At 40.3% G+C, this 26,024-nt stretch overlaps 3 protein-coding genes across 4 annotated transcripts; 1 reads left to right on the top strand and 2 right to left on the bottom strand.

Moving 5' to 3' along the window:
• Positions 1-363: 363 nt before the first annotated feature.
• prdx5 (peroxiredoxin 5) lies at positions 364-3,180 on the bottom strand. Its single transcript, XM_028030660.1, has 6 exons — positions 2,886-3,180; positions 1,744-1,878; positions 1,521-1,652; positions 1,395-1,433; positions 1,251-1,315; positions 364-717 (listed from the first exon to the last, which is right to left on the bottom strand). Exons 1-6 carry the CDS (start codon positions 2,979-2,981, stop codon positions 612-614), a joined length of 573 nt encoding a protein of 190 aa, XP_027886461.1. The 5' UTR covers positions 2,982-3,180; the 3' UTR covers positions 364-611.
• Positions 3,181-4,544: 1,364 nt separating this feature from the next.
• esrra (estrogen-related receptor alpha) lies at positions 4,545-24,486 on the bottom strand. 2 transcript variants are annotated; one of them, XM_028030644.1, is made up of 8 exons: positions 24,168-24,486; positions 22,310-22,407; positions 16,536-16,919; positions 16,198-16,314; positions 15,965-16,078; positions 9,767-9,934; positions 8,518-8,787; positions 4,545-7,759 (listed from the first exon to the last, which is right to left on the bottom strand). In XM_028030644.1, exons 3-8 carry the CDS (start codon positions 16,912-16,914, stop codon positions 7,506-7,508), a joined length of 1,302 nt encoding a protein of 433 aa, XP_027886445.1. In that variant the 5' UTR covers positions 16,915-16,919; positions 22,310-22,407; positions 24,168-24,486; the 3' UTR covers positions 4,545-7,505. The 2 variants fall into 2 exon arrangements, with proteins under 2 accessions (XP_027886445.1, XP_027886446.1); XM_028030645.1 differs by lacking the exons at positions 22,310-22,407; positions 24,168-24,486 and adding an exon at positions 20,905-21,191.
• LOC114152695 (uncharacterized) lies at positions 12,111-15,399 on the top strand. The gene is made up of 2 exons (XM_028030648.1): positions 12,111-14,096; positions 14,305-15,399. Exons 1-2 carry the CDS (start codon positions 13,259-13,261, stop codon positions 14,730-14,732), a joined length of 1,266 nt encoding a protein of 421 aa, XP_027886449.1. The 5' UTR covers positions 12,111-13,258; the 3' UTR covers positions 14,733-15,399.
• Positions 24,487-26,024: the final 1,538 nt, after the last annotated feature.

Raw genomic sequence — 26,024 nt, 5'->3', positions numbered from 1 at the left:
AGAATTGCTCACCAGACAATCCCATTTTATAGAGATTAAAAAACAGAGTCACATAGTTAATTGGAACGCTAAGCAGAGTCTAAGATAAAAGATGAATGCTTTCTTTCCCTTAACACTAACCCCGCAGGATGCTAAGGCGACCATTTCTGGAGGCTCAGTTTTTATCACAGACCATCCCACACCGGTGTAGAGTTTTCAAACCAATCTGCATAAATTTGTTTTCCCTATGGAGTGAAGAAATGCCTGAAAGCTCTCTGGAACTGAAAGTGAAATGTTTGAAGCAGGTGTAGAGTTTTAAATATAAAATTAAGAAGAGAAATAATTTTTCTTAATGGAAATTAATTTTAAAAAAAAAACACACAATGAGGAAAAAAAAGAAGTTTATTAACTTTTAAGTAAGAGTATACAAAGACTAAAGGGCTGTGCAAGGAATTGTTCTTCGTGTCAATATTGTGCGCATTAATCACCTTCCTCCTGACACCCGTGTCCGGCGTTTGCATCCGTCTTTGGGAAGAGAGGCAAGGTTGAGTCGACAGGAGGCGAGATCCGTTAGTACAACTTTCACAGCAGCTGAGGGAGAGGAGCTAGCCTTAATAAGCTACAGCAGCAGCCTACAGCTCAGCCAGAACGTTGGAGGAGAGGCTGCAGGTCAGCCCAGTGCCGTCCGGCTCCACGTTGATCTTCTTCACCACTCCGTCTTCCACCAACATTGCGTATCTGAAGCGGATTATTCAGAATACGAAGGATTTAGATAGTAATCTGTACAGCAAGTAAATAGCCATCTCTGAAAACAACCACAATTACAGTTTTAAAAACTTTAGACATTGAAGTCAATCAAATTTCCAGATTTATTTCGGTACATTCACAAAAACAAATATTTTACATGTTTTGCGATTAGCTATATTTATGACTTTATACATCTTGTAGTCGTCAAGCAAAGAGTATCTAACACTGACAGTCTAAGATACATCAGATTTGTTTTAAACCACACTTTGTTGACTTTCATTAAATTCCTAACACAGCGGTTTTATTGATTTGTTTTGTCGTTTTAGGTCCAATTTAACAACTTCATTGGATTACATTGGATTTATTAGAAAATATAAGGGGAAAAAACTGTAACAACAGTAAAGGGCATGCAACCTTATTAAGACAAGGTAAAGATACCTTAAGTTCATAAACATTCAGAACTAAATTAAACTGCAATTTAATTGTGAAATTAAAATCAGAGTCATAGCTATAACAATGCTTACCTCTTGGAGCGTTTGTTGCCCAGTACCTGCACAATCGTATCGCTGTCAAGCAGCAGGTCGACCGCCTAATGAACACAAACAGGAAGAACTGATGAGTACAAAGACTTTGAACTAAGCTGGCATATAGGGGACATTTATTTTTACCTTTGCAAATGCACCAGTGGGATCAGCCAGCATTCTAACCTACACAGAAGAAAAAAAGAAAACAAATAAATTAACAGTTCTCCACACTAGAAGCTCGCATTTTGCATATTTCTATCCAATATATACCTTTCCATCTGTTCCATGCTCCTTTCCCCATGCAGCCATGACGAATGCATCATTGACAGAAATGCACGCCACCTCCTGTATGCCTTTACTCCTCAACTCCTGGGCTTGCTGCACGAAGCCTGGAAGGTGAGTCTGCAAGCAGCAGAGAAAGAATGAGGGCGGCTGATGAAAAGGTCAGTGTGTGGAGGAGAGGGTAAGCGGAGTCCACGGCGGGGGGCCTCACCTTAGAGCAGCCGGGGGTAAAGGCTCCGGGTACGGCGAAGAGGACTCCTTTTTTCCCCTTAAACAGCTGATCCATAGACACTTTATTTCCTGGTTCACCCTCCTGGACCTCCACTGCAGGAAGAGCTTCACCAACCTGACAGAGATCAGGACAAGAAAGATGATTAAAAATTGAGCTAGAGCAACGCCGGTCTTTTAAAAATGTTCACTTTATTTTTTTCCCCATACCAGGTGGTAGCATATATTTTGCTATTTAAACTAATTTTTCATTTTGATTTGTTAAAATAAACATCTTTTCATTTCTCAACTTTCAAATAAATCTATTTATGGAGCACAGATGAATCCGAACACAAAGGAAAACTGATCTGCATTCGACTATTTCATAGTATTAGAATGAAGTGAACTCAATTTGGACCCAATTGGACTCTATATAATAGAAACTATATTAAACCTGTATGACCTAGACTATATACATAAACTGCACGGATCTTACATGGGATAATAAGTAGCTTTTTGTCTTTTATGCCTTGTTTTAATGGTAAGATAAATATCTTTACTGACAGAAATTTTGGTTGTTCCAAAATATGCGAATACCGATTAAAGGCCACTAGATGGAGACAAATCACCATACTTATAAATTAGACATTTATTAATTAATTTTCTTGACATTTTCAAAGTGTGCACCCAACGTAAACGCTTAAAGTTGAAAAACACAGGTTGACTCATCCACATATAATTATTTCACCTCCATACAAGCACAGCAATGACAAAGGGGAATGACGAGCGAAAAGACTTATATGTGAATAAATCCCTTCTGTTCTGTACCAGGAATATCTTTTAATGAGTAAAATGGTTTCCAAAATAGTCACAAAGAAGTAGTGTTAACTAAAGCGGCACTTTATTACCAAATGTTAGGTTTCAGTCGATAGCTCCAAGTCGAGCATAACTTGCTGCTGAATGACATATAACAGAACATTATGCGCTAATCGGCTGTCATGGCGACAGCGTGACAGCCCCGCGAGCTACAGCCAGACCCCAAAAATAACGTAAATACATTTTTTTTTGGCAGGGCAATACTTGTTATCCCATTCGCTAAAGGTCAAAGGCGTTCATCAAAGCTAACGCTATCTGAGAGTTTGTTACCTTAATCGGCATCTTGGTGTCTGGAGAACAGTGCAGCAGTCTGACGCACCGGAAGACTCGGGGGTTTTTCAGGAGAGAGCCCGTCAGGGAAAACATAATGGCTCCGCTGTAGCTGCGCAGCTAACCGGGGCTAGCCTTGAGGACTGCGTCACCACTGGTGTATTTAGCCCGGTGTGTTCAGAGGCACGTCAGACTGGTTTTACGGCCACTCTATGTTATTTACGTTCACAGCAAATGCCCGTGGATGTGTCCCACCCAGAGTTTGTCTGAGAGGACTTAACCTATCTTTCAGGTTCAGACCTGCTAAATCTGTATCACAGCGCCATCTGCTAGTAGCAGCTATAAGCCTCAATAGTGATGCTAATACAGGTTTGTTTGTAGAGCTAATTATCCCTTAGCCACAGCCTCTGCTAAAGGGAACGTGGCCATGGTATCCACAGCTGTCCCTTTGTTAAAGCGGGGTAATTATGTCTGTATTGAAAATATTTTAAACCTCTTGAACCTTTTCTCATTTAGTCATTATACAACCATTAACTTGGGTCGTATTGTAACTTGGGGAAAACCAACACAAGGTAGTGTATATGTGAAACGGAAGGAAAATAATACATGAAAAAATTTATTTATTTTTCTTTTCACGCTGATACCCCTAAATAAAATGCAGTGTGATCGAGATATAGAGCTACGTAGTCTATGCAATTTAAAGTCAGTATAGATCCAGCTGTACCCTGGAGGAGCTGCAGAGATTCCCAGCTCAGGTGTGGGCATCTTAAGAAAGCCACTTGCCATGCACACCACAAAACTGGTCTATATGGAACAGTGGCAAAAGGAACGTTAAGTTCTACGATCTGCAGTTTCCTACAATCACAGCAGTGGGCATAGAAATTAAGTTGAAATGTGCTCTGGTCAGATGAGACCAAAATTCACCCATCATCCTAAACAGAGAATGATTACTGTGAAACATAGTGGTGGTAGCATCATGCTATGTGGAGGCTCTACTTAGCGGCAGGGAAAGTGGTCAGAGGTGATGGTAAGATGGACGCAGCTAAAAACGGGGGAGTTATGACAGAGAGCATGCTAGAGGCTGGAGCAGAGGTTCACTTTCCAAACATTCAGCCTGAGCTACAGTGGAGCAGTAAGTGGCTCAAAGTTCAAACACTAAATCCAATTGAGAGTCTGTGGCGAGACTTGAAGGTCAAAACACTCTCCATCCAATCTGGCTGAGCTTTTGCCGTTTTGCAAAGATCATCAACTATGACAAAACGTGACAAAGTTCAAAGGGTCTGACTATATAAGTCACTGTGTGATTCCTTTCCCCAACTCTTCTCAAAACACAAGCCATAGCACACTGATTAATTATGCTAAACGGCGAGCATTTAGTACCCGAGGAACAGGGTTCCAACACTATCACAGTGTTGGAACTGTGATAGTTCCAACACTATCACACTATCTAAGGTCTGCTTAGAGGTGAGAGGAAAAACAGATGGACGCCAACCAAAGCCAAATTGATTTAAATGAATGGGCTGACTTACTTTAAAAGGATTAGCTGCTCGTTAGCTGCGTGAACAGTGAGGGCGTCCGATGTCGACGTCTGCATGAGAATGGTAGAAAACACAACACGTATAGATAACACATCCACAGAGAGATGAGTCCAATGATGTGTGGTGGTGGTGTGTCCATTTATTACACAACACAAAGCACCTACAATAATCCACTCCCTGCTTCGTCAGACAGTGGAAGATCTGGTTTTTGTTTTTTTTTTCTTCTTCTTCTATGTCACAGTGAGTTTAATGTGAACATGTTTAGACAAGGACATCAAACTGTTTACCTAAAAAAAAAAAAAGCCTACACAGAAATTTACAGCCGGTATCGCACACAAAATTAAAGCAGTGTCAACAAACGACAGTAAATTGAGTAAAAAATAGAATTTAATCATTTAAATACTCTTTCAAAATACAAACATTGATTTGAATTTTCTAAATAACATTAACTTGTTTTTCTGTTTTATTTATTTAATAATTATAACTGGTGATGTTAAATGTACACGATGGCTATACAAGGAAATGTGTGAGGTTTGGTAATTTGTTGTATTGCTCATTTATATTAATGTGCACATTAGTAATAGAACCCATAAATGACTGTATAATTTGAACAGCGACACCACAAGCGATCAATCCAACCCCCCCGAAACCCATTGTACCGAAAACACACAGACATAAACAGAACAACTCCATCTTTGCAATAAAGAACTGCGTGGTAACAAAGAAATCAGAGATAAAATTAAAAATAATAAAAAAAATAAACACAAACGTCAGATAACAGCAGCTAATCTGGGTCACATTCTGCCAGATATCTGATGTTGCTAGTGTAGCTTTGCTGCTGCACCAACTATTCAAGCAGGATTATTGAGTCAGATGCATCTTAAAAACCAAAAATGAGACAAACTCGGGCTCAACGAATTCGCTAAATCCAATATGCAAGTTGATCGTTTTCTCCACAGTTAGTTGGCCATGTGGCTGATGCTGCCTCCTGAGGTAGCCTTCTGTAGCCTTACTAAGCCACTGCATTTATAGTGCCATTTGAAATTGATCCCTAAACTAACAACCCCTCCCCCCCAAAAAATAAAAAGAACATTGATTAAAGCCGGCATGAAAATTTCAAACCCACAACAGAGTCACAATGCAAGTACCCTTATATCCTAAGAGGGAAACTATATGAAAACTAAGTTTTAAGTTTTTACAAACATCAGCACATAGTAAGCTGCACAAACATTGTAATGGGGGGAATTAGTATTACATCTGCTGGCTTTCTTTTTATTTTTATTTAGCTTCCACTACAAATTGCATGTTTGTTTATTTGAATGGAACTGTACATAGCTAAAAGAGAATTGACCGTTTTGGTCTCTAGTTATAGGGATCTGGTTATCTTTCTTTCTTTTTTTTTTCCTTCTTAAACATCAGATTTCTTTTTTTTGCTTACCTAAATGATCATTTACACTGTGACTATACAAATAATTCTAATAAAGAGTAGGACCTTCGACACGTTAACCAGACAAGGTTTCAACATCTAAAAGAAAGATGTTGCATAAGCTGAACGTCTTGTAGCCCTGAGCACCGATCCAGGGCGCGGGTTCAAGTTCACCATGTGCATCCACAGTAAGAGGAGGAAGAGGAGGAGGAGGAAGAAGAAGGATCTCCAACCGAAACCGTTCCGAGATCTTTTATGCAATGTTCGTCGTCACTGCAGAAAAATGCAGCGAAATCTCACCGCGCACATTAGCAGTCATGTAGGTTAGTGTTACATATCGCAGCCCAAGTATGAAAGAAGTGTTTTTTCTTCATTTCTTTTTTTTTTTTTTTTTTTTTTTACACACACAGCTGCAGAGGTCAAAGTGTGGTTGTAGTGGACGAAGAAGGTGAGAGGGTAGGAGGGATGGCGTTATAAAAACAAGCAAAACGAGGCGGATCCATCGCTAATCCAGCCGCTGTCGCTGCCACCAAAACTTTAATGTCAAAAAAATAAAATAAATAAAGTTGTCCTCTTCCCTGATCGCATTTGTTTTCCACTGCACGGGACCGCAGACACGCATGCTGCTGGAAGCCAGGTTTTTGCTGCTAGGACAAAATTCTATGGATATGCCCGATCCTCCGGCGTACAGCATAACGTTTAGAATCCATCCGGAACTTCTCAGTGGCTTAATGCTAAATAACCCTCTTATTAAAAAAAAAAAAAAAGTTGTAGTCTTTCCTGTTTTCCACACATACATCCTGTAGTCCTAGAATACAAGAGAATAGAATTAAAAAATAACAATAAGCACTTGGGGTCCAAAGTATGCAGAACAACTGATACAAATACTAACAAGCAAATTGTTTTTATATTTTGAAAGTCATGGATGATATTGCTTTTAAGATATTGCAAGTAGGGGGTGCTGCGTTGGCGCAGGGGTGGCGCACAACCCACGTAAGGAGGCCTCAGTCCACGACGCGGGCGTCGCAGGTTTGATTCCCGCATGTCTTCCCCCTCTCTCAATACCCACTTTCCTCTCTGAGCGCTCTCAAAGCGCACCAGAGCCAATAAAACCTTTTGAATAAAGAAATATTGCAAGTAACCCCTCCGGGTTTGCCTACAACTCCTGTCCCCCACCCCCACCTCAATGGACCCTCAAGCCTTACACTAGATGTCTCAATATGGCTTTTATGTGCAGATGTAGCATTATGTTAAAAAGTTCAAAAGCTACACAGATTGCAGTCTGTTGTGTACCTAAAAGTGAAGTGGTAAAGTATTCGTAGCTTGATGCCATAAAAAAACAAAAAGCCTTCCATGATTTAGTTCAAATATTACGCTGTCACACTTGCAGTTTTTTGTTGTTTTTTTTCAACTGGAGCTTGGCAGGTACCGCGTGGTGTAAAAAGCAAAATCCGTCTAAAAAAATGCGAATACAGTTTATTTTCTTATACTTTCCTTGCTTAAAATGAGAAGCATAAATCCCTCAATAGTTCTCTAATAAAAACTTTCCTTGTTGTTTTTTTCTTTAAAAAAAAAAAAAAACACTTGTCCAGTCTTGTAGACCAACTCTGTTGTTGGTTGTTTTTCTTTTTCCTTTCTTTTTTTTTGCTCCACACTCTAAGGAGAGTCCATCATGGCCTCCAGCATCTCCAGAAATAGTTTGTGCATGGGAACACCGCCACGGGTCTTGATGCTGTAGAAAGTGGTGAGCGCGCGGCCGGCAGTCTGTCGGAGGAGCGGCAATGTTAAAAGGAGGCGTCCCGCCCGCTGGGGGTCGTCCGGGCGCCGCTGACACTCCAGCTCCAGCAAGGCCTGGTGGAGGAGGTCCCGGAGCTTCTGCACAGCCTCCATGTCCTCGATGTAAACAGAGTCTGACAGAAACAACGTAGATTAGTTTAGCTTTTTGTTCCAGTTGAATGAAACAATAATATGCAGATTGTGCTAATATATTCTTCTCTGACGTTTGCTCTCATCGCTGAGTCTTTAAATCTGCGTTTTTAAGAAGCAGCTTGGACTGCAGACTTTCCTACAACTTCTCCCACCGTTGTTAATGTAGCCTCATTGGCTTTGGAAGTTTCCCCCCCTCGCTCTAAAGTATAAATAGAATAGAATGTGTGCTGTTTAATTCATTCAGCCGGTGTTGCCAGAGAACACCTGCAGCTACTAGGAAGCTCTCCCTGTTGGCTGCATAATTATTCTGTAAAACTCAGCGAATGGCGAGTAACACAACCGTTTTAAATTGGTTTTCTTTCTAGACAATTACCATCAACTAACACTTTGTGTTGTAGGTACAATGCAAACAATCTGTTGCAGAAGAAACTGCATCAGTGTGGATGAGATATGACAATCACGTCTAATAGTTTATCTTATGTTAACCGTCAGCCTTAACATAAAAGGACATCGCTGAATCAGCCGTTTTTGAAACACCGATAACAGACACTTGTTTTATTGCTCTACATTTGTTCACCTTAATAAAACACCTAATGCACTTTTATAGTTTATTATGTACATGTTAGCCATTCAGTCAATCTATGAGAAGATTTAAAAGTAAATATGCAGAGGTGTTGAACACAGTTAACAGATCATGAGGCTGAATGAGGTTAGTGCATAAAAATTCAAGTTTTAGTACCCGAGTTTGTGAGAGCGATGGCTTTTAGCATGACAAACTCCTCTCGGTCCACATTTAACGCACGGAAACGGCGTGCGAGCTGGCTAATGGCCGCGTTTAGCTCAGTCAGTCCGGCAACGCGCGACATTTCCTCATCGAGGACAAAATCCTCGGCGAAGACCACCTCGTCCTCACAGCCGATGGAGCGGTACGCTACGCCCAGAACCAGCACCTCCAGCCACACCGACTGCAGCACGGACATCTGGTCTGCTAGAGACAGAGACAGGAAGCCTGCAGGAGGCACAAGAGGCATAAAGACATCCACAAGGTTTGTCTGAGAAGAACATGGTAGGTTCACACATTATTGGTGTAGGGAGCTGCTCATCCGACTCTACGTGGCAAACAAATAACATCTTAACAAATGACTGCCTGATTGGTTTAGCTCTAACCGTTCTGTTGCAGCTATGGCTCTATGTTTTGGGTCATCTTTACGCAGCTTCCTTTCTACTTGGGGTATCAAAACGTAGGGGACCAAATACAAATCCCCCACATTCTTTTTAAAAGTATTCTAAAACCCATATGGGGTATGAAAACTTTTGGAAGTCATTATGAATTATTGGGATGGGAAAAGAAGAGAAAAACAATAAAAATAAGTGTATATGTAAAGTTTGTCATAGATGACCTAGGAACATCCTATTGGGCCAAATATATCATATGAATCTCTGAGTGATTAAAAAGATTCTTATTGAGAAGTAACTTTTTCAATGAGAAAACAAAAACAGGAAACCAAAAGATTTGTACTCATTGATGCCTCCAGAATCTCATTTCATCCATGTTTCAGAGGTAATTATACAAAATGCACACAACAGATGCTGCTGTGAATGATGAAGTAATTCCCTCTTAGCAGAGGCGTGCTTAATATCTTTCTGAAGGTAGCACAACAACAAATTTTCAGTTGGTGGAGAAAAAAAAAACCTGTATTTGTAAATCCACACTTGCAGGTTATAAAAATAACAATGCAATCCTTTTAAATGACAAGGAAGTGTGTCAGAGCGGGCGCTGCAGCAGAGGAGCCGCTGGTCCTGCTCAAAGGTAAGCACAGTCATAGCACCATAAACACCTCCTTTACTGAATACTGAAGCCACATGACCCAATCACCTTACAATACCGTGTTACTATACAGTGGGAACAGATCTTCTTAATCTCTTACATTGCTATTATGCCATAGATGCCTTTAGCTCCACTTCTTTTCTCCGTCACCATCACTTACCAGGAATGTGTTTGGCCCAGCCAATGATCACAACCAGCTCGCGGTCAGCGAGGTCACAGAGGGTGGTGAGGGTCCGCTGGGCCGTGTCGGGCTGCAGAGGGTCCGGCATGGCAAATAACTTTTCGGGCTCTGCCACTAGAAGGTGGGACACGATGATGTTGGAGGAACCTGCATGAAAACACAAAGCAAACGGTTAATTAACCTGTGAAAACTCGTAAGTTACGGAAATATAACTAATTTATACCCAGATTTGTTCCTCTGATAATGGAGCAGCTAGATTTGTTTAACAGCAAAAGCTGAAAGGCTCGTTAAATTTTAATGCAGCTTGTGTGAACCATAAGGAGTACAATGAGGCTTTGTTAGCAGTAGAGGGCGCCGTTTTTAGTCTAAATGAATGTTTTAATCAATTCACAAACACAAAGGAAAGTAAAAGGAAAAAATTTTTGCAATTCCACTGCAAATGCTCTACTAAAACGTGCCTTTGTGTGTGGCTTCTATTTTTTAAACAATTTAGATTTTAAACATTTAGCATTTTTTTTAGAAGCAACTGCAGCCAAACAAAACAAATAGGTAAAGACTGAGATAAATTATCAGAGCGAATTGTTGACCCCCTTAAATATGTTTCTTATAATAATCATTGGATTATGGCTAGCTTAATGTATCATATAAACACTGCTTTATGGTCTAAGTGAAATATACCATTTACATTACATATAGTGGTTATACAGCTATTAAGTGTTTCACAAGTTAACCACTTTATCTCAGACTGAGCTCATTAGTATTTGTCAGTGTTGTAGTACTCGAAAACGGTCTTGGTCTCGAGACCGGTCTTAAGACCATTTTTTGATAGTCTCGGTCTTGTCTCGGACTCGACCACATTTGGTCTCGGTCTTGTCTCGGTCTCGGACATTGAGGACTCGGTATTTTATTTCAAGACCGGTCAAGACCACAACTGTGAAAATAACGCTAAATCATCAGTATCAATTTCTTTAAGATCCTTCTTTTTATTGGATGCACTCCTGATTCAAATCCAAGCAATAACCCGTCTCATTGGTAAATGCATGTTGTTGTTTTTTTAACTGCTGTCGCCCCACCCCCTTTCACCTTGAGCGCGGACTGCAGCACTTCGATTGAAAGTTACAAGTGGTTGTCTGAGAAGGGGATAAGATGTCGGCCAAATCATCGGTTATAAAATTTGGCTATTTAAATCACAAACAATACATTTGTAAAGCAACATTGAGAAAAAAGCATACAGCGCAATGTAAGTTCTGCAGTGCTTCACTATCAGAGACGGTGGGGACTACGTCCAACTTTTATCGACGACACCTTGAAAGAAAGCACAAAGAAAGGTAAGCTGTGTGTAAAAGTGATATTAGGAAAGCTAGCAAGTTAACGTAAGCAATTTCCTCGGTATCAAAATTATTCTACCCGGCCATCACACAGTTCTTATTTCAATATTAGCTACACATATTAAGTTAGCTAAAGTTATATATGTGTGCTTTATCTTTTAGGGTGAATGTTCTCCTTTCTTATCCGCTATTTGCCACCTAGCTTGATGCACAAGTTGTCACCTAGTAGTGTTTGTGAAAACATGTCGGACATTACTGATTTAATTTAAAGAAGTGTTGATTCGTGTTGTGCATGGACAACGCTGTTTCAATTACAGCTTTCCTGAACATGTCTCCGTATTTCTGTCGGCTTCATGAGTGGATTGCAGCACATAGGTGGAAGCAGAGCAAAAATAAAAGTCTGAATAGATAATCGTAATATATTTTGGTTCTTGTTCAATACTTCTCATGAAGGAGAAGACTGATGTGGAAGTCTCTACCTATGTTTAATAACCATAATAAGGTGACGTACGTAACCATGACAGAACAATGGTTCGTAATGGTTCTGTCAATAAGTCACCATGACAGAACAATGGTTCGTAATGGTTCTGTCAATAAGTCACCATGACAGAACGTAATGGTTCGTAATGGTTCTGTCAATAAGTAACCATGACAGAACGTAATGGTTCGTAATGGTTACGTTCTGTAACGTAACCATGACAGAACGTAATGGTTCTGTCAATAAGTAACCATGACAGAACCTAATGGTTCGTAATGGTTACGTTCTGTAACGTAACCATGACAGAACGTAATGGTTCTGTCAGCATGTGCTGGCTTGTGCTGGTGGGTAACCCCAATGTCTCCAAAGCCATCATATATAATTTATTAATGTGCCAAACCTGATATGCTTAACCTTAAATAAGTTGTATTTTCTTGCATTGGTCCTACAATTAACATTATTAAGGGAAGTAAGCAAATGCAGTTAACCTTGAGAGACTGAGTCGACTGAACATATAATAACATCCTGTTCCTAAGTTAGATTTTTTCTTTCTCATGAAAAACAATTATGAGACAGTGAATGAATTCATTCACTGTCTCATAATTATGAACTAAGGTCAATGTAAGTTACATTGACCTTAGGAGCTGGATATAGCTCCTGACATTGAAGATAAGACGTGGAGGTGATGCTCTGTTGTTTGGCTGTGGGAACTAGTCTATAGATATAAGCAGAGAGTGAAGAGACTAATATGCCTCACCTTATGAAAAATTAATAAATTAGTTGCTTTGTATGGATATAGGCAAATTACTTTTAGAAACCACATTGTTATGTTGCCATTTACAATTTCAGGTCAATAAGTAACTTTTTACCAGTTCACTCTCTATGGTTCATACCATATCAGTCATTTAACTTACTTGTTTATCCATTTCAAAAATGTGATGGCCAAAATACCATTGATTTGCATTTTGTTTATCTACATGCGTTTCTAGTAACATTACATTACACATATTTGACATGTATTTGTAAAGTTCCTACTTATTTTTAAGGTTGTTTTCTTATGTAATTGATGTTCATATGATCAGATAAACTGATTTCTATGTCCTATTTATTAGGTTCCTGGAATACAAGGCAGGGCAACAGAGTGATGTCACACAGCCAACAATATCGTTATTTACACAGAAAGTGCAGCTCTACAGCCCACAATCGCCAAGGCAGCAAGCCATCAGTGAAGCCATTGTTCAAGATTTGATCATTGGATGTTGTCTGCCCCTCTCCCTCGTGGAAAATGGACACTTTAAACACTTTCTTGAAGTCCTGGACAGTAAATACACACCAATCTCTAGAAAAACAGTTTCTGAGAGACGAATTCCAGAATTGGTCAGAAAAGTCAAGGAAACTGTCTTGGAGAAACTGAAGACCCAGTCGTCTGTGTCATTAACAACTGACCTTTGGTCTGATCGCAGGCTACGCTCCTTTCTTGGGGTGACTGCCCATGTGTGCTACAAATCTAAAGATTGCTATGCACTTGAATCCTACCTGCTGGACTGTAGGCGTTTTACAGGGAGGCATACTGGAGAGCACATTGCGTCTGCCTTTGAGGAGATCACTGAGGAATATGGTATTCGTGACAAAATTAGCTATATCATAACAGACAATGCACCCAATATGAAATGTGCTTTCAAAGTACACATGCCCCAGCAGCAATCTGATGACAGTGAGAGTGAAGAGGATAATTTAGATGACGAGCACTTGTGGGAGGACATTAATTCAGAGGAAGACATTGACTTACCATGGTCATCTGGTGAACGTCTTTCCTGCTTTGCACACTCTCTCCAGTTAGTTGTGCATGATGGTATGAAGGAGGTCAAGACCATTTCTCGCACCATAGCAAAAACGTCAAAGTTCGCAACCCTTTTACATAGCAGCTCACAATTTAAAGATAAGTTTGAGGCTGCATTTGGCACCAATAAAAGTGTTCCAGCTGCAAATACAACTCGTTGGAACAGTACATTTAAACAAGTACAGGCCCTTACAACTCTAGAACACAAATCACTCAGTGAAATGTGCAACAAAGACTATGAGGATGTCGTGTTCAGTGCGCGGGAGTGGAACCAGCTAAAGGAGCTATGTATAGTTCTTTCTCCATTTGCTGAAGCAACAGAGCTGACCCAAGGGGAAAGATCAGTGACTATTAGTATGGTGGTTCCAACTGTACTGGACTTGAACACACACCTCCTCAAGATGGAGGAGACCCGAATGCAGTGCCGGCCGTTGGTCAGAGCCCTCCAGCAGTCTCTGGTGAAAAGATTTTCTGGAATCTTTACAAAAACAAACATGGCCAAAGACAGTGGAAGAGAGGAACCTTTTAACCATGATGTGTACTTCTTTGCTGCCATGCTGGATCCACAGTTTGGCTTAAGCTGGGTGGATTTAGATGTTACCAACGGAGGTAATGCAGCATCGGTGAAGAAGTTCAGAGATGAACTTAAGAAGACACTGACAGGTTGGTATGCATTTTTCTTTGCTGAAAAAAAAGTCTTATTTGCAAAATTATAAATCTTAAAATGTCTTAAATTCGTAGCACATAAAGCCTTAAATCATAAAGTGGAATTTATAGTCTTCTTTTCATCAGTTTACTTTTGTCATAAACATTATTTTGTACACTCAAAGTTCTTGAAAACTAACACAGTCATTGTGTTTGTGTTTTTCAGACACATTGATCTTTGGGGTGGAGAACATGGAGAGTACAGATGACAAGTGCTCAGAAGCCATGAATGTGGATCCAACCAGTCATTCGCCACCAGCCAAATGCCCTCGACTTCTGTCACGCTACAAGGCACATAAGAAGCACAGCTCCTCTGTCCAGAATTCAAGTATTGCAACACAATTAAACAGATACTTTAATGATATAAGAGACTGTGACAGTGACAATGCTCTTGCCTTCTGGGGAGAAAACCAGTCCAAATATCCTCAACTGCACAATTTGGCTTTGAAAGTGCTATCCGTCCCTGCCTCCTCTGCACCAGTGGAAAGGGTTTTTAGTCGAGGAGGCATTGTAATGAGACCCCATCGTGCACGTTTAGGTGCAAAAATGCTGCAGTCTCTAATCTTTCTGAAGTGCAATGAAACCTTACTTTAAACTAATTTTATGTATCACCTACTTTATTTCAACCACTGTTCAACTACATGGTTATCCTTGTTCTCGAGTTTTGCCATTGACGTTTTCTAAAGCTTTGGCGTATTATGAAACTGCTTCCAGTTGTATAATTTTATTTTTGAAACGCATGCAGTTGGGCCTCTAAATGTCAGATTTCTTTATTATGTATGTTATGTATAAGTTGCTACATCCATTCAACAGCAGAGTTAAAGATGCAGTATGTAACTTTGTTAAAACAAAAAAATATCTTTGTAAAAGTTATATAGTTTTTTTTATATATTTATGTCACTATGTTGTGTCAGTATGTTATGAGACCGACAAGCTGTGAAAATATTGAGCTCCTCTGCCTTTTCTCCATGTTCCCAGTGCTAACTGGAGAAATACACTGCTTGGTCAAAAACAAACCATCTGATCCAGCAAAAGGGTCTTAGAACTGATAAAAGTCAGTCATGTTTTTGTGCACGTATTTCAATGGGGTTTGTATTTCTGCAGATGGCAGTAGTCGCTCAGGGAGGAAGTGAAGGAGATCAATCTTTTTTTCAACAAATTATCTGTCTCATAACATATTGTCACAACTTAGTGATAGATATAGATTTATTTAAGAAAAGTTATATAATGTAGCTATAATCTGTATACGAGAGAGAAATGATTGGCATTTTTTCAGTTTTACATATTTGCACATGGTTTTGAAATAGCACATTTAAAAACAACATAAATGTATGTACTGTTCATGAAAGGCAGAGAAAATACTATTTTGATCGACTTTGATTGTTTGAAATTCTGTGATTACAACATAGAAGTACTAAATAAAGATGTTTATGTTTATTCCAGTTCTCTGTGTAAAATATCTAGGTGTTTTTACGTGAATGTGGGTCTTTTAGATCAATTTTAGTGATTTTGATCATGTTTCACATTTTATTGTCACATACTGGCGCTGGTCTTGGTCTTGACTCGGTCTCGACTTCCCTCGGTCTTGGTCTTGACTTGGTATCGGACCCTAAAAGTCTTGGTCTTGTCTCGGTCTCGATACACTCTGGTCTTGGTCTTGTCTTGGTCTCGGGTTAGGTGGTCTTGAACACAACACTGGTATTTGTTTTTTAAAAAAAGTATCAGGTCCAAATGAAAAAGTTTTGCTCTTATTTGCACAAATAAATCTGTTTGAACTCAAAAGGTGAAAAGAAAAAAACAAAAAATAGATGGAGGATAGATTTCACCTTTTTCGCTCTCTTTCGTCAGAGATAGAGGGGCGCTCTGATATGTTGCATTCTCCACTTCTGGGCGTCTTTTGTACTTCTGCCTTCCACCTCTGACTCTGTCAAGACGTACTCCTAAAAACAGAAAGAAATACTTAAAATAGCTCAGACCAAAGCCAATCAATCAGCAATTAACGTACGGTGCAAAACCCAAAAAACTGAAAATGAGTCAGTATGCGACGTCAAACACTTACCCTCTTTCAGCATGCCTACTTTGAGGCACTTAGTAAAGCGGCATGCCTGGCAGGCTTTCCTTCGCCTTTTGGTGATTTCGCACTCATTTGATGCAGGGCAGCTGTATTCAATGTTACCTTAACGAGAGAAAACAGAAGTTTAAGGTGAAATAGATGTCATCTTCATCACTGATTCTTTATTTAGATCAGCATGAGCTACTAAACATGATCATTGAAGTAAACATCTCAGCGACACCGTCTCTCATTAATGCATAATAAATGCATTTAGAGGTTACAGTGACACATTACATGGTCGGTGTGCTACGAAATTATTCACCACAACACACTCATACACACACCTTGAATGGTTCTCTTGAAGAAGGCCTTGCAAGCCTCGCATGACGCCACGCCGTAATGATAACCTGACGCCACATCCCCGCACACCAGACACAGCCTCTTGGGCAGCGTGCTCAGGGCGTACTTGCAGCGCCCCGCTCCGTTTCCGGCGGAGCCCTCCTCCGCCCCGTCGCCGGGCTCGTCTTTAAAATGGCAGCGCAGGGCCGGCGTGTAGAGCGGCGGCGAGTAGCGCTTGGCGCCGTCTCCTCTGGTGCCCCCGCCGCCGCTCTGAGAGGAGTCCGAGGAGACCCCGCCGGGGCTGGTCCGGCCTCCGCCGCCTCCCTCCGGGCTGCTCGGCTCCGCCTTTATGTAGACCTCAGAGCGGCGCTCCCGGGAAGACATGATGCCTGACGGAGCAAAAACAAAGAAAGGTCAAAGTAAATGCAGGTGCAGAGCACGCTACCGCACATTAAACCACATTAAAGAGCATTAAAGCTGACTGGACTTAAGTAGGAAGTTTCACTTTTACCAGAATTTTTTTTTTTAGCTATTTAAATACCTAGTAGATGAGCTCCAGGTGTGGACGCAATTAAAACAACGATCGATTCCTGTGGTATAAAATCCTTGTTGCCAGAGAAACCAAGTTCTACGCCTGTCACGATAAACTGTCCCAGAAATGACTGCGATAAACGATGTTGTTTGGAGACCATTTTGTTAATATATAGTGCAACTTCGTCCTCTCAGAGACCAAGAAGCTTTACTTTTGTAAAGAACACTTCACACTAGAACTGGAAGATATTTTAAATAGCCGAAAGAAACAAAAAACAAACAAAATCAAATAAAAACCCAATTACAACTGAAATCATGAATAAAATGGTTTATGTCTCCGTAAACAAAATCTCCATTAAATAAAAGAAGTTATCAAAATAAAAATAATCAAACTCATTCTAATTTAACAGGCTTACTAGTGCCTGTAATTTTCCTAGCATAAATTGAGTAAACCAAACTTTACCCTCCCCCACATGTTTCTATATGCTTCCAGTCAGCTGACTGTAAGGAAAGAAAAAAATAAAGATGCTACTTCTTTTAACTTCCAGAAAGAAAGTCAGCTGCTGAAAAACACAGACAGGTGTTACGGCGTGAATGCAAAAAGAGTGCTCGTATTAAAGGTCACGCTGCAAATGCCAACAGTGGTTAGCTACTTCAAGCAGGTACCTCAAGTAACTCAGTTGCTAATATGAGCCATTACTCTACAGCACAGATCAGCTAAAAGCAGCTGAGTTCTAATATCAAGTTTAGCAGGTTTAAACTTATCTCAAGATAATAAATGTTTAGGTAACCTTACATGAATTACATTATTTTGTTAATTTAATACATGGTCATACATATTCACTCATTAACCTGTAGTACATTTTTTCTTTTTCACTAATGTACGGCTGGTATGTTCTTGTACTGTGACGTATAGTAAATAAATTAATTAAAATACATTATTTTGTTAAATAAAGGCTCATGTCATTCACTTTTTCTTTTTTTTTATTTTTGCGTACATACTGTGAAACCAGCAGGGTTGGGAAATATGGTTTAAGAAAATCAAAATCTCTGAAGTTTTAATACCAAATTCAATTTCTGATTTTAAAAACATTTTCCCTCCTCACCCTTTTCCTTAAAACTAAAGGAACAAATGACAGAAAATATCTGTGTGTTCTTGTAAAAAAAGATGGTAGATCTTGGCTAACGTCACTCTGAACTATGGAAATCCAAGGAGTGAATTAATGGGAATAAAAATGCAGATTTTTCCTGCAAGACTCTCAAACTGGGCCGCACCTAATGTTAACAAAAATTATAATCAAAGCCATTTAACATTTTGAAATGTGCTTCTAGAGCGCCATCTTATAACATGAGAATGTTCACACTGAACAACTCAATTATTAATACAACTGTTAAATAAAGTGTCTTTTTTTACTGCTAAAGTAAAAGCAATGCCATATCCAAAATTGAATAAACCACAGCAAACACAACAAAAATGCTCCATGTTCTCCTTGCTGAGAAAGCTAAATAAACTGGCTGAAAACTTAATCTCAGCTACAGAGCTCAGTCAATTATAGCCAACCTCAACTCCATGTAGTCGAGCGTCTACATCTGCCGGGTTTAAGGTTTGAACTCATATCACAGAAGCGGTGTGAGTTGACTGTAAACACCGTCATAGTAAAGAACAGGAAAGCAGAAAAAAGAAAAAACTCTCGACACAAACTGTGGTGCTCAACCTGCCTAAATCTAACATGACACCTTCTTGGTGCTCTTTCTTCCTTGCTTATTATTTTTACCTGCCGATCAAAATGTAGCGTTTAATACTTTGAGATGAAACTCTAGAGTCCTCGGACGATCCCCGCGGTGTGAATTGTGTCAGCCGTGTCTCTAGCCATTAAAACAGCCAAGGTGACAGAATGAAGGTCACAGTGCTCATAAACACTGGCCACTCCTCCTTCAGATCCAGAGATATGACTTATGTTGGAGTAATGCGGTAAAGGTACTGCAGTAACCTGCGACTGGGACCAAGGTTGTGTGCAAACCCCAAATTTAAAACAGGAAATTAAGAGGAAAGGTAACAAAGCACACCTCTAAGTATCCAAAAAGTAAAATACTTTACACAGCCTTGTTTAATTTTTAACTAATTCATTCAAAATGGTGACCAAATGTGTACTATGGAGGATCTAAGATTGCGTATAAAATCCAGATATTTTTGCCAAATGGAAACCCAACGTGAACTTGTGCTTCTAAAATGTAATTCAGCTTCCAGTAACTTAGTTCTGAAGTCTTTCGTAAATAAGCCTAAAAGAAGTCCAATCTCTTTGAAATAGACATACATATATATATATATGTGTGTGTGTAAAAACAAAAACACAAGCCAGGTTATCCATACATGCACTAATTTATCGGACTCCAATCTGTACCTCTTCTGCTTCGAGGTTTCAGATCATGATGAATGACGGTGCTCTTGTTCCCAATGCATGAGTTGAGCGCAGCGGCATCTGTGCAGCCTAAATAACTTAAATCCAGTTAAGAATTGACTGTGACTTTTGAGCCTGGCCTGTGTGTTTACAGTGGCGGTCAACTTCAGCAAAACATTTTTCTCTCGTTTTTTTTTTTCCCCCCCCAACCATCCAGATAAGCACATGGCAGCCGACGAATTTATGAAGAGTTGCAAATCTCCAAATTTATTTAGCTGAACTCCATGCTTCAGAACATGAAGAAAAAACAACAACAGTTTGGGTAGAAAACTGCAATGATCAATTCTAAACTAGACTAAAATAATAATGGGTTCGTAGATAAGTCTAGTTTGTTATCGCACTGCATTAAGCCTTTACTCTGTTATCATGTTTAAACTGCCCCAACTGCTTGCAAAAGATGTCTATTACGCACCGGCATCTACTGACAATATTTAGAGTCTGATATGACTCACATCTCTAAATGCATTTATTTAGCGTGACCCCGGTGTTCTGCACTCCTTTACACAAACACAGTCCTGATAACACACGACTGTTCCTAATCCGCTGAATACTTTTTCATTTATTCCCCAGGCATAATCTGTTGTTGTGAAGGTGATCAGAGCTGTTCAATATCAGACGTGTAAACTTGAGACTTGCTTAAGGAAGGAAAAATTAGAGAAGCCCCCAGTGACACAAAGATATTAGGAAAACTGAGTCAATTTCTAAGCAAACTTTCATGAATACTTGGACTGAATAATACAACAGGGGATTTCAGTTGCTGCTAAAACAATCATCTCAAAGCAAAGTTTGCTTTGATAAAGTGGATCTTACAAACCCACAGGTGCTGGCACACGTTTTTTGGAGTTTGCCCTCTCAGGTTAGGAGAGGACTGTTTGGCAAGCAGAAAGGGGGTCACAGCAAACCCAGCCTGTTTAAAGTTTAGCTTAGTTGGACTGAGTTATGCAGCATAGAGGATCCCTTACTTAACAGACCTTGTGCAAAAATCTACATGATCAGCATTGAGATTAAGTAAATCAATTCATCAACCATGTGCACTACTGGCCACCTCGACATATGCTTTGGCAGAAAACATTGAAGAAAATGGAATACATTATAGCTACATTAATTAAAACATAATTAAACTCCTGTCAAGTTAAACACGGATATAAATGTTTTATTAACTTCACCCAGCATAGAAAACGTGTGTTGCGGCGATGTGAACCCCTGCCAGCACTTTAGGTGTAGCGTTAGCATTAGCTAGCGTCAACATTAGGATGACAGCTGTAGGTTAGCTAACCTTAGCTAACTAAGCTGGCTAGCTGGTGTTAATCCTGACTGGCCGGCTTCCTTCTCTCCCACTGCGGTTTATTTTTGTCACTCTGCCCGGGACAAGTCGGCGTCTTACCGTACAGCCGCGACCACTACAGTGCTTAGCGGTTAGCTCTGTCCACGGTGTGGTTTCATGGCACAGGCTGGACAGGAGAATCTGAGAGCAGACTGCCAAGCCTTTGCTAGCTTGTGTGGGCTGCGTGTTCACATGGGCCGGGCCACATCGGCTTTCTGTAACAGCTGCTGTGATCAGGATGGATCTGCTGGGGCTAAACACATTAGATCCAGCAGCAGCAGCACTGGGAGCTGACAAGAAACCGGTTTTACACTGGAAGTTGATGTCTTTCTAAAGCAGCTAGACTCACATGAAAATAAAATAAAATAAAAAAAACTGAGACTTGGAGTTAACTCTAGTTAAGACTCTCTTCTGATGTTGGGACTAAAACAAAAGTTATGATATTGCAGAAATATTCTAGTTCCAGTTGTAACTTTATTAATTCAAGGGATGAAATAAACAGGGTTCTGCCTTTATCTTCAGTTACATATCATTTAGTCTTTTTTTTTATATATAAAATAGTCTAAAATCCATTACATAATTTAACTTAGCCGAAGATTATTTTCTGAAGATTTATATTAAATCATACTTCCACCAAAATTTGATCTCTTAGTTATGAAATGATAAGAGATTGTGATTATTGATCTAAATAAAATGATTCTGAACGGCCTCCTGCTGACAGATATTAATTATTGAAGTAACATAACCATTTCTCCGTACAGAAGACTATTACATGATTTGAAAATATTTTAAATCTGAGGCTGTTGAAGCAGGTAAAAAAAAAGAAAAAGATTCCTTCATTTTGTACCAGAACAGTCGAGTACGAAACGCCCAAGAGAAATGTATGATGATGAAATGACCACAATTCAACTGTATTATTAGGCAAACATTATTACTTGCAAACAACTTTTTCAAACAGATATTTTATTGTGTCGTTTTTCCTTTTTGATTTGCTACTTAGACTAATCTTAGACGAAAGACCGTCCTCTCTCTCACAAGCTGATATTTGATCATCACTTGACTTGTTTTTTTTAATCAGCAGGGTAATCAAAGACCATTCTATACAGTTTATATCATAAACTTTGAAGTAAAAGCCTAAAAGACAGATCTATGTTGTGGCTTTAATGACAGCATAAGTGCTTGACAGCGATACAATATTCCACAAATTATTCGACCTGCATGCTGCTTAAAGTGTTTTTGATTTGAAATTCAAACCTAACTTCTTCTACTCTTCATACTTTGTTTATTTCTCTTCTGTCTTTAGCCTGAGTGACTACTTTTTGAAAAAGACGTTAACAATGTCAGCCGAAGGTCCATCACAGGATTGAAGAGCGGTGACTCACCCGGACATCTATAATCCTTACTGAAGCATAGTTTTGTGGACAAATATTTCATCAACATAAAAGGTAATGTGGGGGCAGCTTACCTGTTTTGTGAACTGGAGCTTGAAACCTATATATTGCTCACTCCTGGTCGGCAGATCGCTGGCTCGTTCTTGCTGCAGGTCTGTAGTTATCAGGACATCTGCAAAGTAAGCAAAGAGCTTTGAGTTTCACACAAAGCAAGAAGACAGCTATTTTTTAAAACGTTAAATTAACTTTTCATTTTTTTCACAACTTACAAAAGGCTTACCAATTACACTCATGTGATATACATCAAGTTAATGTTGGTCAGTTTCTAGTCACAAAATATACCAAGATTTTAACATTTTCTCCTAGATTTAAAACTACTGAAGTTGGATTTGTCATAGTTTTTGTGGTTTAAATCGACTGTTTACAGCAGTATAATGTCGCCCCTCCCAAACTTGTTGTGCACACTGCTGGTCAGCTGGCTGAAAGAAGCCCACCAAAACTTTCCCACACTTATCAGAAAGAGAAATTTGACTACTTGGACATATTTTCAGTGAAGTCACTGGTGCTTTTTGGCATCAAATAAATCAGCTGCACCATGTCAACACATGTTTGCTAGAATAACATTATATAAAACAACTGTGGTATGATTATTCAAAACTGTTGTACCATAATAATTTTCTTATCTTAGTCCATACCTTCTATTAGTAGTCTTGGTTTCTCAATCCAAAAACTTGAGTATACTAGCAGCAAAACAACTTCCTTTTCAAATATAAATACACCCAGTGTGTCTATGCAGAAATCTTCACTCTACCCTCCCCCTTGAATGCTGCATGACACACTCCAAAGGTCACAGTCACAGGAATGCTTGAAGGACAGACAGAGTAAAGCCAACACCTTGTCCCTCATTCATCTGAAGTCATGTAGGCAGAAGTTTGGTTACAACTCTCGGTAAATCTTTACCGAAATTAGTTTAGATAGGGCGAATTTTAGCCTGAGAAAAAGAGAGAGAATGCATTCTTGTTCATTTTAAAAAGTAAAATGATCACTTTCATAAAAATAAAAAAAAGGACAGAATAGATTTTGCTTTTCACCCTCAACTAAGTCAAATAGTGCTTTCATTGTTATTAGACACCTGCAAAGTGTTAAAGAGCGTTTTTGTTATGGTTTAAGTTATAGATAGCGGGGTGTCCCTGTCAGTGCATCACACAGACTGCACATTAAACTCAGTTTGAGGCTTTCAAATGCGGCGCTCTGTGGAGCCGGAGCGGCACCCCAGTGGTGACCTTGCCTACTGATCTTGGACCGGTGAAAGGTTAATTGCCAAAGTGGATTATGCCTTCAGATCACTGATCCCAATCTTGGTCCAGCAGGCACAGTGACTTACATAGTTCCATGCATTGCAATCGAGATGAATAACTCGATATATATATATACAGTTCTGGAACTGCTGGGTGTTATGAATATTCACGATTTGTGTCATTAGCGAGGAGCTGCAGTGGAAACAGAAGGACAGAAATAACCACTGCACAAAACCAAGCCAAATCTCTGCATTCTTCGCTTACTGTATGTGTGTGTGCTCATTCATACGATCATTTTGCAGATTCGTGAAGTGTGTGATGGGAGCCAGGGGGATTAACCATTAGACAGACTGACGGGACAAACGCGTGAATTAGCATAGAGGTGATCACATGAGAGGATTGTAAGACAGACAGGAAGTGCGTGCAGCAAATTATTACACAATTTGTACAACTACTTATTCAGCGAGTTGTGCCCCTTAGCCCAATAACACGGTCAGGCGAACTTAGAGCTCTGCCAGGCGAGTCGTGCAATGAACGTCAGGCAATCACTGAGGCATGCCCAGAAGAAGAAAAAAAAAAAAACATCAATAATGCCTCAAACCCACAGCGCTGGAAGTGTACATGGTATACTTACTGGTAGATGGAGAAGCATCGCGTTGATCCTATTCAGTCTCAAGTCAAGTCTTTAACGCTGGAAAGTCGGCTGGACTGCTCCGATGGCGCCCGGACTTCTTTTTTTCACATCACGTCACCTTTGAGCCGTTTCTCTGCTCAATAAGGCGATAACCAACAACAACTCCACCGGGAGACCAGAAAGCTCCACCCGGCTGTTCGCTCCTGGACACTGGCGTTATCAATCCCCCCGTTTAGGCTTCCACAACTAGGCTGTGTTTTAATATGAACGTCAAGACATGGAGGGGAAACAGAGAACTTCCGGTAAGAATTAGCAACAATAAAACAATTGTATTCTTCTGGCAACGTCTCTCGGAGAGCAGTTGACGCTTTGAGGCAACGAGTAACGTTAGAAAATGTTTTAGCTCCACGTCAGTATATAAGAATGTTTAGAAAAACTTAAAACTGTCTGTATCTAACTAAATAAAGCAGAAAATGTTGTTTTATTTTCTCGCGCTCGGCTGCGGAACTTCCGCCTCTCCTCGCGCTAGCTTGACGAGCTGATGACGCAGCCTCTGTCTCGTGCTCCTCACTCCTCCCTCTGCCTCGGTTTGCGTCCGCTGTTTCTCCGTTACGTCTGTCAACACCTCCGCCACCGTCATCATCGGCGTTAAAATAAGGGTCTGCAACCCCGAAATAAAATAAATTCAATCAGTGACGTTGCCCCGGTAACTTTCTCGGAGTCTGTACTGCCCACTTACCAGTACTGTAGTGTCACCTCATAAAACTCTCACTCCAGTTAGGATTTACATATATTTTTTTTATCTTTTGGCAGATTACGTGCATTTATGTTTTGTTTATATAACTGCTTACAGATGTTTTATTGGATTATTTTTGAGTTAAAATAATAGAGTGTTCCAGAAAGACTGAGCTGCATCTCTTGCGGGACACCACTATGGAAAATGTTGTCATGCTGCTGGTCTCATGGCTCTGACCGGGCTCAGTCCACCGTACCACTGACTGGACAGAGTTCAGTGAAGAATGTCTCATAAGTTCACTGAAATTGGGTTAAGTTGGGGAATACAATAGGGCTGCTCTTTTTCACTGTGATTTTGTTTTTTCTGTTCAAACTTTGTAGACATCCGCATCTCAGTACCGCTGGACTCCAGACTGACTGAAGAAGAGTAAAGTTCCCAAAAGAGGGTGTTTAACCTTCCACGTAGACTCGTGCTCTTAAATTACGGCAGGAAATAAATATAACATTGTTCAAACTGGGAGTTGGGTACGTGTATACCCCTCCACTCTTGACACTACACCATTATCTGCTTCTAAATATAGCCCGGTCCCTGTTCGCCTGTGTGGTCGGAACCGACGCGGTCACGCTCGCTTCCCTCTCTAGCGCGCGCGGCGTCGGAGCTGTTGGATCTACCATGTGGTCACATGCGCGTGGCGGGCCGGGCTCGCGACTCACTAGAGGAAAAACTCCCGGTGCTGTCAGCGCGACCTTGAACAAGGTCACTCACTCGGCGCTGCAGACGCTGCAACTCTGCGGGGCTGCATCACAGCCTTCTGCTGCAGAGTCGGCATTATCCCGGACGAGAAAGCCGTCACGCAGAAGAATTCACGCCGCATCCAGTGGCGTGAGGGGGGGGGGAACACACGTGTTTTAAGCAGGTTTTGTTTTATGATTTACTGCTTCGTGAAATGTTCTAACAAGTCAGTGCGGCGTGTATCCTATGGTGGAGAACGACTTTATGGTCTGGGCGTAAGGAACGCTTGATGGATGCCAGCTGCGGTCTCAAGGGTGCTCCTTAGTGCGGGTCATGACCTCCGACAGGTGTAGGCTCATATGGTTTATAAATACCAAGTAGCCATTGTG

The sequence above is a fragment of the Xiphophorus couchianus genome, chromosome 11 (assembly GCF_001444195.1).
Source record: "Xiphophorus couchianus chromosome 11, X_couchianus-1.0, whole genome shotgun sequence".
Taxonomy (NCBI): Eukaryota; Metazoa; Chordata; class Actinopteri; order Cyprinodontiformes; family Poeciliidae; genus Xiphophorus; species Xiphophorus couchianus.
Note: the sequence above shows the minus strand (reverse complement) of the source record. Positions and strands in the feature narration are given on the sequence as shown.